The following is an 18309-nucleotide window of genomic DNA, read 5'->3' as shown; positions in this document are numbered from 1 at the left end:
CCTGCTCTCCAGGAATACAAAAACAATCATTGTGGTAGAACTCACAGTGCCCTGGGAATACAGGTTTGATATTTCCTACCAGGTAAAGAAAGCAAAATATCAAGACTTCGTCGACGAGGCCCTTGTCAACGGATGGCATGTGGCCTCATTTCCTACTGAAGTCGGCTACTGTGGGTTTCCATCTAGATCAGTGTGCTATTTTTTTTTTTTTTTACAGAAGATAGGTCTGGAACCCAGACAAATGAAGAGAGCCATCAAAGAAATAGACACGGCAGATGAAACTAGCTGAAGATGGCTTTGGTTGATAAGAGATCGCAAGTGGAACCCTTCTGTAAGAGAAAACTAGCTGAGTTCTTGCTGTCCCATTCAGGTAAAGCGCACAGCATAAGATGCGAAACGCTTATGACTCTGAGATACTTGCTGACCATACGGAAAGGTATCTAGCATTGTAATGGATTTAGAAGAGCTTGCAAAACCTCTGAATACCTCCAGCACTTTCAGCACGGGGAAAAAAGCATCTCCGATATTTATTTCATCTATAAGAGGTAAGTTTATATAAGAGGAAGTAACTCTTTCCTTACAAATTTTAACACGTGAAGCTGGTGTTGAATTAAAAAAAGGAGAGAGCGATAAAAAATATTCCGCCCGGAACTTTTCTGCATCTGGCCGATAAAATACGAAACACTATAAAGTTGCCAACTCAGTAATGTGACGTGTATTGTAAGAGAAACATGGAGGGTACGCTTTTTAAGTGGACGAATTATTTATCGGGTAAGTGACAATGTTTTAACCCTCTCTCATTTTATTTTCACTATTCGACATTTTAGGTTTTAATATTTTATAGAAAGTGATTTTTGCATTTCTTTTGTTGTTCTTACGTGATTTCCAGATTGAAGATTTCGAGGTCATTGAAAAAAAGATATCTGACAGCTGAAAATGACATTACTACATAAACATTTATTGTGTTATTCATTCATACGAACTGGGGTTATGAAGAAGTTTTATTGCTAATAATTTGCTGTCTTTGTGTAATTCTTATATATTTTCGTTTATTGTTCAGTAATTGTGACTTCATTATTATTATTATTATTATTATTATTATTATTATGTGTGTGTGTATACACACACATACACATGACTGCAACATAAATAAACGTAGTTAGTATCATATCAGCGAAGAAAATAAAGTTTTAATTTTCCCTTATGTTTTAGCATCAATTTGGAATATGTTTCTTATCTATTCAAGTATTGGGATGAAAATAGTCAGCAGGAAGGCTATCAATTTGTTTGTTTACGTGGGTTGCATTATTATGATTTTTCTTTTAAGTGTCGCATTTTGTTACTAAGAGAAAATGACCGTCAGGCTCTCGTGTAAGCGTTTTGCATGATGTTTAACCACTGGAGTAATAAATATGTTCAGTGGGAATTGCATTTCCTAGTTGCGCCTTTTATTTTTTACTCTCTCTCTCTTTTATAACTAGTGACTATGGAGGTTTGTATTTTATTTATTTATTTTGCAAACTCGGCAAAATTTTAATGCAAGGTGTTACTTCGCTCTTAGGAATATTTTATACTTGTAATAAATCTAATCAACCATTCAGTGCAGAAAATTTGGGTATCGATTCTCTGTTTTATTTATTTATTTATTAAGAAATGGGGTTATTTTCCTTATTTAGAAATAAGCTGTATTGCAGTCCAAGCATACGTAATTAAATTACGATTGAATTACCTTAAAAGTCGAATTAATTGAATATATTTGCATCACTTTTCCTTTCATTTCGTTTAAATACCACCATATCCATTCTAATTTACTCTATAACCTCTTTATAAACAAGACGGGTGTACATTAATCGACATCTCTTTGTCCTGTCAAATCAGCCACTTGAGTTGGCATGTCTGGTCCAATGTTTTGTAAATAATCTCTTTTTTTCCACCTCTCATCTGTCTCCACTAGTGGGGAAATATGGATAATAACGATGATAATGACTTGTATAATAGTTTTGCGTTTTAAGGGCTGCTATTTACAATAATAATTGTTATCATTATTACGCACTCAATTGCTAATGTTTTGTAATCTGAGCTTTTTATGATATATATATATATATATATATATATATATATAACAGTGTTGTCGTCTAAGTGTTAGATATTTTTTTTATTGATTGGTGATGGTGGAAGAGAAGCTTATTGTAGCAAGAGCTCCGTTGGAAATTATGAGGGAGCATATTTGTTTCGACAATTTTTTTTTTTTTGTATGTAAATAAACGTAGCACAGAAAATTTTCATTTCATTTAGTGTCCAGTATATCTGTGCTCTTTCTGCATTAAATTGTAAATATCTTTTTTCCTCCAGTATTTACCGCTTTAATTGACAGCATTTTCTCTTCATGTAATATTCTGGCTATGTCACCAATTTTAAATAAATTAAAACTAACACTTGTCACAGCGGCTTTAAAACTAGCGAATAAATACGATATTTTGAGACAGTTACTTGGAGGACCTCATATTTCCTAATAAAAACCCTATCAAAGAAAGCTTTTATTTTGGAGTCTCATTTAAGTTCTTGTAGTATTGAGGCGATTTTTATCAATTTTAGAAAAAGTTCATTGTGCTTGATATAAGTCTTTTAGTAAAGTCTTAATGTTTTTCATTTACTATTTACATATTTTCTCATTATTTTTACTTAATCACAGGGAAGATACTCTGAAATGACAGTTCATTGTGCTTCGCAATGATATTTACCCACTCAGTTTGGCGAACTAAATAAATTCCTTCCTATAAATTAACTTGCAGATAGAGACGAATTCATTATTTTGAAATTTAAAATAAGTAGCGACACCAGATTTCTTTTAACTATGCGTACGCAACACTTTGTTGGCGACCGAACGGATATATTATATAATATATATAATGTTGCTGTATAAAACTGAAATGAACCGCTAAGCTGACTATATATATAATGATGCTGTATCAAACTGAAATGAACCGGTAAGCTGACTCTGGTCAGCGCCCCTCTCCTATTGAATAAAAAATATAGTTTGCATCCATATTTCTTCCTTCTTTTGTATGACGGACAAATTAAAAAAAACTTGAAACCATCTTCTAAGTATTGCAGTTTATCCACTTTTTTTTAACCAATTTTTCGCAGCATCTTCTTGTACGAAAACACTGACCTTAGACTGCTTTAACTGCATTTAGTTACTATCTGCATTAAATATTAGAATAGATACGGAGTTGGTTTGTCACTTGTAGCTGTGGAACCCTAACAAACTCCGTGAAACCTGCTGACACTGTTTATCAAGTTGCACATGAGCAAAAAGGATATCGTTTACTGCTATCAGCAGCAGTGGATATTGTTTAACTGGTCTTTCATGAACTTGTAGAACATGATTCAAATCCTTCCTTGGGCTGTGACAAAGATATGGATACAGTTATCATTATTATTGTTTTTGTGCAGTGCACTTGTACTGAAATTTGAACTCATTATTATTCATGGTGTTCTCGAATGTTTTACATTTTACATCAGTGTCCTTGATACCGAATAACAACCGGTTCCCTTAGATATCGAAGACATTTTTTACAATCCTTGCTGTTCCCAGTAGAGCAGGTTTCTGAATTAATGCAACTCTCATAGTTACACCAATCTCAATAAGGAAATTGCCAAGTTTGTTGGCGATAGAACCTATAACAACTGACACTACTTTTGTAGAAAGCCTCCACAGTGTTTGTATTTCCCTAGCCAAATCCTTGTATTCTTCTATTTTCTGCTGTTCTTTGACCGCTATATTATTATTGAGTGAGAGAGCAGTGCATGCCATCACAGTGACACTGAGGCACAAATATACAAAGCCCAATATGGCCATCATGACTACCCGTTTGATAAGTATACACCAGGCACATGCATCACAACCATAAGTGTACAACATGTTGATCTCGTATCAAGATAAACAGCACATGACCTGGCAAGTGGGGCCTAGTTAGAATTTTCTTCAGATTGAGTAGCCCATCCTACCCAAAAGGTCCCTGAATAAGGATTGTTTAAAGATGTTGAATGAAACACCCATGTTTCTAAAAGGTGAATTATTCAAACCCCAAAGAATTCTTCTCAACCCATGGCTATGATGCTTTCCCACTATTTCTGCTCCTGATCAGAGCTGCACATATCGTCAGCCTTAAGGGACATGCTCAACTGGTTAAGGTCAAGAAAATCTGTGGTATCGAGCAGAATATTTGCTGTAGCCTATCTTTTATACCTTATTAAGGCGGCAAGCTGGCAGGATGAAATGCTTAGCTGTATTTTGCCTATCGCTACGTTCTGCTAAGGGCAACTTTGCTTTTCATCCTTTTGGCATTGATAAATTAAGTACCTGTTGAGTACTGGGGTCAGTGTGATCGACTATCTCCCTCCCCAAATTTTAGACCTTGTGCTCATAGTAGAAAGGATTATTACTATCATTATGTGGATGTAATAATGATAACCTAACAATTGCTGCCAAAAGTAGGGAGCTGCCAGTCAAATTGAAATAAAACTATTTGGAATCCTCTTTATTCTTCAATAATGTTTCAACCACTGTTGTCTCAAATCAATTATTTTCTTGATATGTAATAAACTTTAAGTTCAATACTAGTTGAAAGCTGCAGCTAAATGATGGCTGGAGTTAACATTTTGAGTGACAAACAAGAATCACACACACATTTAGCCCTTTTAATACCAACCTGCCTGAGATTGCTTCTGGCTCTTTGATACAAACTTCCTGTTTTTAAAGTGATCTAAATTAAAATTGTCCATTTAAAATTTCATGTTAATCTATGTTCCAACCAGCAGCTTAACAATGACAGTTATTTTGATAAATTCTATATTTTCAAGATGAATTGAACAAAGGCTGTATATTTGAACAGAATTATAGCAACAAAAGGGTTAAGGCTGAAATGAAGGAATTCCGGAAATGCTTTGGTGTATTGTTTCATTTTTATTCACTGACTTTGAATAGTGCTATGGTTGCCTTACTCCGTCAACTCACCAGTCAGGTGAACGTGTATCATGAAAATCTTGTGATTGATTCAGCCTCTGTTATTATTGGCTGCACTGTTTATAAACTTTTAAAATTTCATCAGATCTGAATCTTGTAATTAATAGTTCTGAAAAGAGAATGGGAGCAATAGTTTGGATAATACTACTTTCCTTTCTCTTCACCAATATATGCAGCATATGTTGGTTCTAACCACCACCTGCTCATACAAAAAAAAAAAAAAAAAAAGTACCCCTCTCTTCCCAATATTTCTATTTCTGCCCAATCACTGCTGTTAAGACCATATTCTGTCAAAATGATGTCTACTATTTTTCTATGTCATCATGAAACACAGCTTGCTAAAAATAGGAGCCAATATTCTTTCAGATCTGAAAAGGGAGTATAGATAGGATAATATAGTCCTAGACTAATGCAAAGATTGGATGCCTATGACTGAAATGCCTTTAACCATAGGCTTATTTGGTAAGTGCCGACTTGGGGATAAAACAAGATGTTACAAATTTGTATGCAAGGCCTTCATCTCCCTGTATCACCACAAAGCTATCAACTATTTCCAGTGAGCTTTCTGGGCATTTGAAAGAATTAATTTTGTTGTATTGTTACTAAAACTTTCTATGTATCTGCAACATAGAATCAATCTTCTGTCAGCTGGCCTGTCATTTTACAGCATTTCTTATGTCCATAGTTTACACTAAAAGGAGTTTCTATCAATTCATCCCTCCCCTCTCTACATATTGAGTACAGCTAGCATAAGAAAATCTTGTCTAAATTTACTTTGAAAATTTTGATTCTAGGATTTTTTTCCCCTTTATGTCTGGAATTTCTACTAAATGTTTTACAGAATCTGCTGTAAGCATTAAGTCATCAGCATACAGGAGTTCCCATGGGTAGTTAGTCTTAAACTTCTCTGTTATCGCTTGAAAAACTATAAGTAGGAGTGACTTGAGAAATGATTCTTAACAGACCCTTGCTGCTAACACTAAGTTCATTACTGATCTCGTTGCTGAGTGACTTTTGGACTTGGCTTTCATAAACCACTCATCTACAGCTAGTTTCCTTACTGCTCACCAGATTACAGTGTGGAACTCTTTCAAAGACCTCCAAGGCTGATGGTTGCTAAGTATAGGGTACATACTCCCAGCTAAGTATTTTTGCAGTAATCTCACAAGAATGATGGCTATGGTAGTCCTTTCTGGCTCATAGCTGAACTATATCTTTATCTTGTTAATTCTATTCTTGATTATAACAACTCATTCTGTAAATTTCTTAACCTATTCAACAATTTGATATATCTGTAGTTTCCTCTCAGTGCATCAACATTGTCCTTATAGCAGTGGATGATGATACTGGTATAGCACTTCTCTGTATTTCCTGATTGACTTTGCAAGTAGCTTGCATCTATTTTTACACCAGATAGTTTAAGCATCGCACAACTATCCCCGAGGTAGCTGCTTTTCCTGAATTGCACTTAAGACCCTGCTGCTGTCAACTATATTCTGGTAATGGATGTAAACATTGGTTTAGAAAACGAAAAGCAACTGGTGCACTTCGAATGAATTACACTGTGGTACAAATATCCTTTTTGCCATTTCTTTTGTCAGAAACCCAGTCAGTGAACTAGTGAATGATCTGTGGAAAACTACACCTGATTTTCTCCCCTCCATACATACGCAAACATGTATCTGACTCATACACTGTTCACTTTCCAGACATTTGTACATTACTGCATATGCTTTATATGCACTTTTGACAAGTTGTGGTGCACCTGAGCACTGTATATAATAATGTCATTATTATATAAACCTGTAGCAAACGGTGCTGTTGTTCACAAATTACACTCTCCTGCATCTGTTTGTCTTCTGTGTTTAATCATCATTTATTGTCAATGTTCTGTGCTCGCACTGGTTATGAGTTTGACATGATTCGAAAGGCCCAAGTGCATCATGCTCCAGTGTCTATTTTGGTATAGTTTCTGTGGCTGGATGCCCTTCCTAACAACAGTCGCTTTACAGCATGTAGTGGGTGCTGTTTTGTGCTACTAGTAGTAGTGAGGGGCCAACTTTATGCTAGGTGAGAGGCAAAAGATGGGTAAACATATGAGAAAAAGGGACCTGTACAGAACAGGTTTGTTTCTGCAAAGGAGCTACAGTTAGCTCTTCTCCGTCTAGAATAGGTGAGGCCAGAAAGCAGTGGAGGTGTTGATGACTGTTCAAATGAAACAGTAGGCAGGAGAACAACGAGGAAGGAATGATGTTGGGTAGGTTGTAGGAGTGTGTGAAGAAAAGAGTGGCAGGTGTATTGTATGAAGAGGGTGAGAGACATGTAAATATTATTTTCTGCCAAAATATGTTTACAGATGTCTAATAAGATCTTTTGTTTATTATTTACTTTCTTAATGCTTACTCTGAATATTAATCATAGCAGGTGGCTGAAATAGTTTCACTCCACACTAAAGTATTGCGCATGACTATCAGAGCAGCTGCTATGAATACACACACATGCACACAGTTCATTGTAAACTACATCCCTTCCCAAAAGCCTAACTGACTGATTGGCAAACCTTCATTCACTAACATGTTATAAAGCCACTAGCATTACCAGCAAGGTGACTTCCCACACATATATCTCTTTCTATCATTATTACTGGTCCTTGCTAGTTTTGATGTAGCTGTATACTTTATTCATGCATCTCTCCTCCTCTCACTATTGTTACAACTCCCAACTTTCCATCATCAAGTTCCAAATACTCCACTAGATGGTTTTCATGGTAATAGATTTTCTATCCATATTTCAACATTTCAATCTTAAGAATTTCTGTTGAACATCAAGTATATGTATCTCAGCAATCTTGGAGAACCTGCAGATGATTTGGAACCTTGCAGTGGTTAAAAAAATTTAATTCTGTGTTATTTTTCAAATATCTTGTAGTGCCTATACTTAGATGTGAGTTGATTCCTATTTAAAACAAGCAAATTTCTTGCTATCATAGTTCTCAATTTTCAAGCACATAATTCATCTAGATTATTTGCTGGTTTGGTTCTCTCCTTGTTTTATGCAGTTTCACTCCACATGCATTTGATTTGTGTATTTAAACTAGATTAGTCTTACAGAATTGATGGACCTCTCTCTCTCTCTCTCTCTTTCACACACACACACACACACACTGAGCTAACATTAAATATACCGAAATGAGGAACAGCTATTTCCAATATTGTACAGAGAAAAAATATTGCAGAAAACTTGTAAGTTAAGCGGGAAAAGCTGACATGGTGTGTCATGTTTCTTTAAAATATACTAGAAATATTATGTTTTCACTGTTTTGAATAAATTAAATATTTTAAATATAATATAATAATTTTAATGATTAATAGTTTTGAACTTGTATTACATTTTGAGACTCTCATCCTACAGCAACCTGTCTGAAATCCTCTTCCTTGGTGACTGCAGTGTCCCAGGTGGTGCTCACACTCTTTCCACACCAGTACTTCCAGTACAGAAGCTGGATCTTTAACCAATGTTCTTGCATTATCTTTCGCCATGAATGACCTTATTTGATGCACTCACTCTCCAGACACCTTTTTCCTCATTAAATCCTGCCTTTACTACTAGAGTTTCTGTGCCTATTGGATCACCTGATCACTGCCTACTCAAGGTCACCCCATACCTTTTGGACCCTGTGGCACTTCAGTTCAGCTAACTAACAAGAGCTCCTCCAGTTTTACACTAATTATCTCTTGCTTCAAATATTCATTACTCTGTCCCTAGTAACTGAAGCCTGTGCCTGCCCATTTTGTTACACAATCAAAATCCCAAGTTGTTTACATACAGCTGTACTGTCACAGTATAGGGGAAGAACATAACTTATAGTAGAACTGGATTACTTTAACACTCACTGCTGCAGCTTCTGCAAGACTACGTTATGAAGATGCATTGCATAGCATGCAAGTACTGTTGTCTCTTGAACGAAAAGTAATTCTCCTTAGATGGGTTTCTTGTCATTTGATGGAATCCTATTTCTTGCCAGTCTTTAAACATGTTGGTTTTGTAAGAAATATTCTCCGAAAGAGATCTTCCACATTTGCTGTCTGCTTTACTTTATATTCCATAATATTCACCCTTGTTAAGAGACTTTCCACAAAACTTACCTTCTTCATTCCACAAGTCTTACCACCACATAGACATATTGTGAAAATACATCTGGTTGAGTTAAAACAAAAAGGTCACATTTCTTTACTCAAACAAGGTCAGTAACTCTTTCACTATCCTCAGTCTCCACTTTTGTCTTTCTATAAGGATCTATTCTTACCTTTTGGAAACATTCTATTGTGTGTTCAATCCCCAAGAAGGTTCCTTACTCTGACTCTGTTGGCTGTTGATCTCACTCTTACTAGGTTTCAAAGATGATGGGAACCTGGAGTTTCTGTTCCTCCTTTTTGACCATTCTTCCAAAGGGTTGAAATGGTGAGTCTCAAACTACTTGGCTGTAAAGTGTTGGTGAACAAATCTACTGAATGCACTTATAGGATGTGTGGGTAGCAGTGACAGTACTCTAATGTGGGTTACACTTGAGATTTGTACAGGGTCAACAGCTTTGACACTTAAGTGATTTTACAAATGTATTGTATGTGTAATGATAAGATAAATATATATTTGATTGTGTCAGTACAAAAGTAATCTTTTAAGATCAAATCATGACATGTTATTGTTGCGACTAGTTTAAAAAGAAAATTTGTCCCCCCCCCCCTAACTCAGTTGCAGAATTTCTATTGTACATTCACTGAATATTTTCTAAGATGTTATTTAACTTCCATAAGGTGTTGAGTTTATTAGATAAGTTGAGACTACCAGAATAGCAACATGTCTTTATAAGACACCAGTCCTATTTTATAGTCATGCCAATAGTTATTTATCTTATTGGGCCATAATCAATCTTGCACTGACCATTTGGCTCTTGTTTTTTTTTCTTGTCTTCCTTTCTTTTGGGTCTGTTTAGTGAGGTATGTCTGTATGGTTGAGAAGTTTGCTTTGCAGGTATGTGGTGTTTTGGCTCAGTCCCATTCTGCAGTACCTTTGGGTTGGCCAAAGCCTTGTATGTGGATTTGGTAGATAGGAATTGAAAGAAGCCCTGTGTGCATGTGCGTGTGCGTGTGTATGTACGTACATTAGCACGTCTTCAAAAATTGCTGAGCTGCATGCAGTAATGTTATCAATTTCCCCTGTCAACAAATCATCCACTGGCTTTACACCTTCAAAGATTTATGGAATAAGAGATCCTTTACTTGAAAACAGATAAGGCTTGACATGATTGGCATCTGGCTGAAAAACCTGTTTTTTGGTAATATATTCATGTGAGCTTAGAAAAACAGATGTAATAATGAATAAATGAAATGAACAAGTTTTTTTTTTTTTTTTTTTTTTAAACCCCCATTTAGATGTTGGGGTTTGATTTGAGTGATATTTGGCTTGGGCTCCTTCATATTCTTTTGTGATTAACTGAGAATCAGGAATTTGAAATATATAGAGTTTTCTGGCTTGATTTATCTTTAGCTCAGCTTGTTCTATAAATGTACCTTTTTTCTAATATAAAATAAATATTTGTCTCCAGGCAGTATATCCTGAGTGATGTGCATTGCTGCTAGTTTCCACTACCAACAATTTGGAATAATTTTTTTTTTTGTTAGTTTTTTTTTTTTTTTTTTTTTTTTTTTTTGCAGCTGTTACTTGTTGTAAGCTTTGAGATCCAGTTTAAGATATTATTAACTTGGTTTCCTTCAGGCTTAAAGTTTTGCTGTGCAGGAATCAAGGTGGAGAGGTTTAGGAAGAGGCTTGGTATGAAGTGGCATTTTTGGCTTTAACTTGTGCTTGCTTGACCTTGATGTGAATACAGGATTTTCTTGTTGCAACAACATTCTTAGTATCTTTTGCAATCCTGTGAGCATCTTCTGAACAACTGACCTTTGCATAACTTAGATAACCTTTCTTCACTTTGATCTATTAAATAGAATGTAATTTTGTTTGATTGTGAACCAAAGTTTATGAATGTAATTTTGTTGGTGGTTTTGTTTATACGATTTACGATTTGGATTGTTTTGACTGATATAAATTAAAACCTCCAAAATAATGACACTTGAGGCAAATATATTTTACTCTCTTACTTGTTTCAGTCATTTGACTGGGCATGCTGGAGCACCACCTTTAGTCGAGCAAATTAACCCCAGGACTTATTCTTTGTAAGCCTAGTACTTATTCTATCAGTCTCATTTGGCACACTGCTAAGTTACAGGGACGTAACACACCTGCATTGGTTGTCAAGCGATGATGGGGGGGACAGTCACATAAGCGTTTATACATACACACACACACACACACACACACACATATATATATATTTATTTATTTATATATATATATATATATATACACATACACACGATGGGCTTCTTTCAGTTTCCGTCTACCAAATCCACTCACAAGGCTTTGGTTGGCCCAAGGCTATAGTAGACACTTGCCCAAGGTGCCACGCAATGGGACTGAACCCAGAACCATGTTGTTGGTAAGCAAGCTACTTACCACACAGCCACTCCTACACATATAAGTTAACAATTCAAAATTGATTGATAGCAATAATAATTTTCTAAAATAAGCACAAGGCCAGACATTTGTGGAGAGGGACTTAGTTGATTATTTTAATTCCTGTACTTGAGTGGTACTTTATTTTCATCAATCCAGAAAAGAGGGAAGGAAGTGCCACTGACCTTTTACAGAGCTTCCAAGAACAGTGGGAGAGAAGGAATTTGAAGGGCATCCTTATACTAGAAACCTGAAGTAAATACTTGCAAAATGTAGGGGGCCTACTAAAGGCACCAAAAGTGCCAGGTGGTGCTGTTAAACAAGGTGATGGATTAACTCAACCACTCATGCTAGCTATTTTAGCCAATTTTCTTTCTTAAATGTTCATTATAATCCTTTTAGATTTCTTAGTTTCTCTTGGAATAGTTGATAATAGTTCTCGTATGCTAGCAACCAGTGATAATTCTTGTGAACAATGTGATTATTGTCGCATTAAAGATTTTATCTTCACTGCAATCTGTATACACTCTGAAAGTGGTTGGGTTTTTTTCTTTTAACTACGTCCAGCTGTAGAAATTATGCCAAAGCAGACATTATAGATCAACGCAGCCCTCCAGCCTGTCAAGTTATTCGACCCATGCCATCATAGAAGAATATTAAATGAAGTGCACATTCCGAAGAAAACTCTGTTTGTTTTTTCTTAATATTCATTTTATGGTGACGATGGTAGAACTGTAATTAATTGCATTAGCATTTCTTTTAATGTTAGGAGAAACCAAACCCTATCATGTTTTACATTGCTGCCCTTTATTAGAGTTGGTAAACTGGAAATTTTTACAATGCAATGTTACATTAGTTATAAAATATTGGTATTCTTTTGTTTAAGTCATGTGACTGTGGCCAGAGCAAATTGACCCCCGGACTTATTCTTTGTTAGCCTACTACTTATTCTATCGGTGCTTTTTGCCGAACCGTTAAGTTATGGGGATACAAACACCAACATCAGTTGTCTGGGGGGGGGACAAACACTCAAGTATGCAGGCATGCACACGCACATATACGACTAACTTTTAGTTTCTGTATACCAAATCCACTCACAAGGCTTTGGTTGGCCCAAGGCTATAGAAGACACTTGCCCAGGGTACCAAGCAGTGGGACTGAACCCAGAACCATGTGGTTGGTAGCAAGCTGCTTACCACACAGCCTCTCCTGCACCTATTGGTTATAAAATATAAATTGTACCTTACCTAGTTGTTCTGTACCCTGTTGACTCATTTGTGCCTGACCCCTATTTACTCTCATTACTCAAATGGATATCTTTATCGTGTCATACTGTATTTATCCAAATAAAACTGAATTTGCATGCAATCCTTCAAGTTCAGAAGCATTATTCAACTGAAAAACCAAGCTTTGACATTGAACAGGTAGACACCTTAGATATTCTTAGCTTGTATAATCCATACACCACAATATTAACATAACAAAAACCTTATTTTGCTTGGAAATTGGGTTATTTCATTTCCTTACTTGAGAACTATACCTTACACCATTTGCAATGTATGTTTTAATACCAATTGTCAGCTTACAATCTTCATTAACTGTGAGAAACATCAATCAAAGTTGTTTCTCCATTTTATTCACTGTCAATATTTGTATCATTATTTGATGTACATGAGCTTCAATACACTTTTTTTTTTAATACCTTTAATAATCACAGGTATATTATCACCTGCTTGAAATTGAAACCAAGCTTGTGCTTCATCTTTTCTTTTGCACGGATACCAAACTAGAGCTGTAGTTTCACTCAGCACTATTGAGTATATCTTTTTGCTTCTGAAGGTAGCTGGACTAAAGTCTTCTTGATTGAGGGATTGTCTGCTAACTCAGATGCATACAATTCTAATAAACCTTAGTAGGAACTTTAGTTGGTGAATATTTGTTTAAACCTATATTAATACTCATGACCATTCTTTCAGGAATTCCATTCGATTGTGGATATGGAGGTATTTTTACAGGATTATGTCTGATTTAATCAACTTGCACAAAATTCATAGGCATCACCAAGAACAGGGCATAATTCTTTATAAACTGTTTTTGACAGCTTATTAAGCACTTTTTCCCTGTTGAAATGTCCCAAAAAATTAGGGCTTAGGTTACTGGCAAGTGGTGGTCTGTGTGCTACGGTGCCCCTTAAAATTAAAATTACCAAATATAATTTATATATTCAGGACACCTGTTTCTGTTGCTCTATCATATTTTAACCTCTTGTCTCCTGGCATAAAACCACCTTCCTCAGTATTACGCCTTCTCATTTGTAGATCCTGGTTTGCAAGTTACTTAATGACCTCACTAGTGCTGCATAAAACCACCCAGTGCACATTGTAAAGTGGTTGGCATTAGGAACGGCATGCAGTCATTGGGGCTTGGCACAGTCCTCTGGCTCAGCTGTTTCTGTTGAACCATCCAAGCTATGTCAAAAACAGATTATTTTATCACTGCATTTGATGGCTGTGACATTAAATGGTGGTGATGATAATAAAATAATCTGTTATTGATTAAATAGTCAATTCACTTTTAAAATCTTCAGATTGTCATTAACCCAACACAAAGGAGTCATAGAGAAGACATACCTTCACAACCAGTAGTAACTTGTTAACCTTGAACAGGATGTTTCAATCTCAGTGCATGTAAACAACATTGAACAATGGTAGTGAAGTAATGATTTCCAGAAAGAGTGGAGTGGGAAAAAATTATTAATATAGTTCTCTTTTGAAATTATCAGAAGCTATTGCACCCAATCAGCCGTCCTCATGACTCAAATCCATTGACTATTTAATTTTTGTTTATTTTAATTTGTGTTTTATATGGTAATTGTGGAAATGAATTGTTTTGTGAAATTAAAAAAAGAAAGACAAACTGAATGAAACTAGGATATTTATGCCATAAATATAACAATGGCTATGGCTAAAATAAGTTGCATGAAATATTAATAGCGTTATAGTTCAGGTTTTCTTTTTACTAGTATTTACCTACAATCAGAGCTGGTTTCTTTAGGTACAATGAATTTATAAAAGATTTATGTAAGAACCATTTTAAGCTAGATGTGAAACATCACTGATATTTCAATAAATAAGGAAGTAGATGTTTTATGAAACCTGTGTAAATTCACAATTTTAGAATTAACTTGAAAAATAGTGGTAGAATATTTTAGTTAGAAATCTCTACAGAAATAGGTAACTTTTACATGTTTCTAGATCTTCTATTAAAGTTTGCATATATTATCATGCCTTGATATTTTGTGGGCTGGGTTTCTGTTAGTAAATAAAATGCTCAACACTTTTAGTATGCAAATTGGTTCTGTGAAGTTATTAGATTTGATGTGTATATAAACAAATTGGCTACTTTGTTTCCCTAGAAATAAACAAATGATGTAGGCACGTGAAGAAACCCTAATATGGGTCGAAAATTGATTTAAGGCTGTTCATGATTTTTCGATCTATGGAGAAATAGGCAAATTTGGCATGTTTGAATGCCTTTAACATCAATAATAATGGGGTTAATGTTTTTTTATTGGGAATTTACTAAATTTCGTATGAATGCATAAAATGACCTCATTGTGGAAAAGGCTGAAATTCTTTCTTTTTTTTAAAGAAGAGTCAGTCAAAACTGAAGTGTCTTTTAAGCTTGTACTCCTTACAAACAATGAAATACAGTAATCTTGAATCATATATGTATTTAGGCTTTCATTTATTTTTAGGTCATGTTTGTGCTGTGTGATGATGTAATTCTAGCACATAGTGTTCACATCTTCACATTAAGCAGGCTACCATGCTTTTATTTTCGACTGATTCCTTATTATCATTGAGCCACTAAATACATTGTAAAAAGATCTCTTCTTTCCTCTGTCAACTTGATTTTTGATAACTTGAGTAGAAATAATCCAGTTTATGATCAATTTCATCCAAACCAACATTATTAATAAAATTCAGATGCTATTTGAAAACTCTTTATGTTTCCTAATTAAATGTCCTTTGTAAGGTTCTCCTTTAAAATATATGCATGGCCAATTTGAATTTTGACCAAAGAGAAAATATTATTTGAGCACACCATACAAGCTCCAAAACTTCATTTTAACTCTTTAACATTCCAATTACTCTATCAAATATAATGCTTATTTATTCAGATTATTTTGAATTAATTATGCATTATCTTGTGGCTTTAAAATTCCAATGATGTGATTGTTTATTAGAATAACATTGTTGGGAGGTGTGAGAAGTGTGATCTGGCCTGTTGGGACATAAAATGGACAGAATATATCTGGGTGGATATGGCCAGTTTAAACAGTAAAGGGTTAATATTTGAGTATCTCATTTCTGTTAACTTGATATAGTTCAAAATTGCTCTCTTGTAATTATATTTCTGATATAGCCTTTTCACTTGCATCATTTGTTAAGATCACCCTTTTTTTTTTTTTTTTTTTTTTCTGTGCCTTTATAAATCTGAGCCACTGGCTTTGATATCACATTTTTTATACTTGAATGACTTCTTTTGTTGAACACCCTATTTACAAAGTGGTGCAAGCAGCAATATGCAGGCCAAATAATGAAAAATATATCAGCCGTAGGAAACAATTCCAGGAAAAGATTTTAATTGCTTATCTTTTACTGGATTTAAAGTTCTCACTACTGAATTATAGTCTTGTAATAGACCCTCTTTTGTCAGTCTGTATCCTTCCAGTAAGATAATTCTAACATGGACTTAGAGCCATCAGGAATAATAAGCAATCAAACTGTTTTATGGTCTTATCTACCTTGATATTCAAACAGTTACATTATCAGCCTCCTCATCATTTAATGTCTGCTTTCCATGCTGTCAAGAGTTAGGTGGTTTGACGAGAGCTGTACCAGGTTCCAGTCTGATTTGGCATGGTTTCTATGGCTGAATGCCCTTCCTAATGCCACTCAGTGTAATGGGTGCCATTTACATGACTCTGGTAACAGCCTCCACTATGGTTTCATTTGGCGTGACAAGTCTTCTAAAGCACAGAATATTGCCAAGGTCTTGTTCCTCTTAAGATATATATCCTCATCATATAGCTTTTGTTTTCCATGCTGGCATGGATTAGATGGCTTGACCAGAGCTGGTAAGCCAGAGTTGTTTTGACTTGGTTTCTATGGTTGGATACCCTTCTTAACATCAACTACTTTACAGTGAGTACTGGGTGCTTTTTTAAGTGTCACCAGCATAGGTGCCTTTTGTGCAGGTACCATTGGTGTATCTATGAAAATAATTTCTATTGCTTCCATCTGGTATGACCCTTCTAAAATCAATTTAGCAAATATAATTCTTGTCAGAAAAAGAATGAAATATCTATTAATCATCTAAACAAATTTCTTTATTTACACCTATTTTATAGTTTCCAAATTCCTGGAAATTTCCATCTGCCTTTCAATAGTCACTTAAAAAACAGATTTATTTATTCCCTCTAGCAGGAGTTTCTAAAAGACATTCATTAATTGGTGTCTTTTGCCTCGTTATCATTAATGGTATAATGTGTGTGTACATTAGTCCATTAGTGATGGTTTTGTCATTCACAGTTTCTTATTTAGACTAACACTATCCTGAAGTAAATTTGCTAAAACAGTTGTACCTACTTTCAAGACTTGATTTGAGAACTAATTTCCCTTCCTACTTGTTGTGGTGGACACCTCCAAGCGAGAAGTGGGCTGTTCCACTACTGATAAATAGTGGACAGACATAGCAAACAGCATCAGTCACTGCCGTTCAAGAATTTGGACCTGGAGATCTCCATTTCCAGCAATTTTGAGGGCCACCTCCCAGTGGTGTCAGGCGTCAATGAAGAGCCCCCGATTATAATAAGACAACCAAAGTTTCTTTTCCAAGGTCTGGGGTCTCCCGCCCCTAAGCCCTAGACCATCACCTAATCACCCTTACTCGTCTTGTTGCTTAACAACAACAGCATCAGTCACTGAAGGTACGCTGTTCAGGCCAGTCTCGCAGACGAGGAAATATTTCATCATAATGTGGGACATATCAGTGGTGATGAGAGTACCTCCCATTGTATAATGGTGTCATTATAACAGTGGTAACGAGGTTACAAACACTCGTAGGAGTGTTGAAATGGAAGAACTACACAGTGAAAAATATATGAATTCTATTAAAAAAAGTTTCTGAAGAAAATATATTTGATAAAACTGGAACTCTAACTCAACTGAACTACAGTGAAAAATAATATAAATCTGTTCAGGTCGCTATGTTAGTCAGATTGCTATTTTAGTAGCGCTATCGGTAACAATGTAGACAAGTACTACTTGTGGCATTCAGAAGAGAAAAATAATTCTGTGTGGAAAACTGTAGACTCAGGCTGTTTTGTGTATATTTTCCTGAAAACTGGTCCCCAAAAAAAAAAATTTTAAACTTTAGAATGCAATATGATTAGATGAATGTAGTTTCTTTGTCAATTATCTATTAAGATAATTAGTGATGTGTGTCTATCTCTCTGTTTGTTCATCTCCTGTGTCTGAATTTCATGGGAACACCAACAGATCATTTAGTTAGCTGAATATTGAATAGAAATATTTAAACATTTAACTGTTTTACAAATTGTGTACATATTTATTTCATTTAACATTTTTTTCATGGTATCGATTTAAATTGAGGCAGAAATTTTATGGTTGGCACCCTTCAGG

The 18309-nt window shown here is 35.2% G+C and overlaps 1 protein-coding gene across 3 annotated transcripts in view; it reads left to right on the top strand.

The window, feature by feature from the left end:
- Positions 1-39: 39 nt before the first annotated feature.
- LOC115232439 (pleckstrin homology domain-containing family A member 8-like) overlaps positions 40-18309 on the top strand; it is a 56591-nt gene continuing 38321 nt past the window's right edge. For all 3 annotated transcript variants that reach the window (XR_005004444.1, XR_005004446.1, XM_029802313.2), the window contains exon 1: positions 40-771. Coding sequence is in view for 1 of the 3 variants with exons in the window: in XM_029802313.2 (XP_029658173.1) it covers positions 732-771 (40 nt within the window). In the remaining 2 variants the exon portion in view is untranslated. The remainder of the gene's footprint in view (positions 772-18309) is intronic.

Source organism: Octopus sinensis, linkage group LG2 (assembly GCF_006345805.1).
Source record: "Octopus sinensis linkage group LG2, ASM634580v1, whole genome shotgun sequence".
Classification (NCBI taxonomy): domain Eukaryota; kingdom Metazoa; phylum Mollusca; class Cephalopoda; order Octopoda; family Octopodidae; genus Octopus; species Octopus sinensis.
The sequence above is the reverse complement of the archived record's forward strand: the minus strand, read 5'-3'. Positions and strand labels throughout refer to the sequence as shown.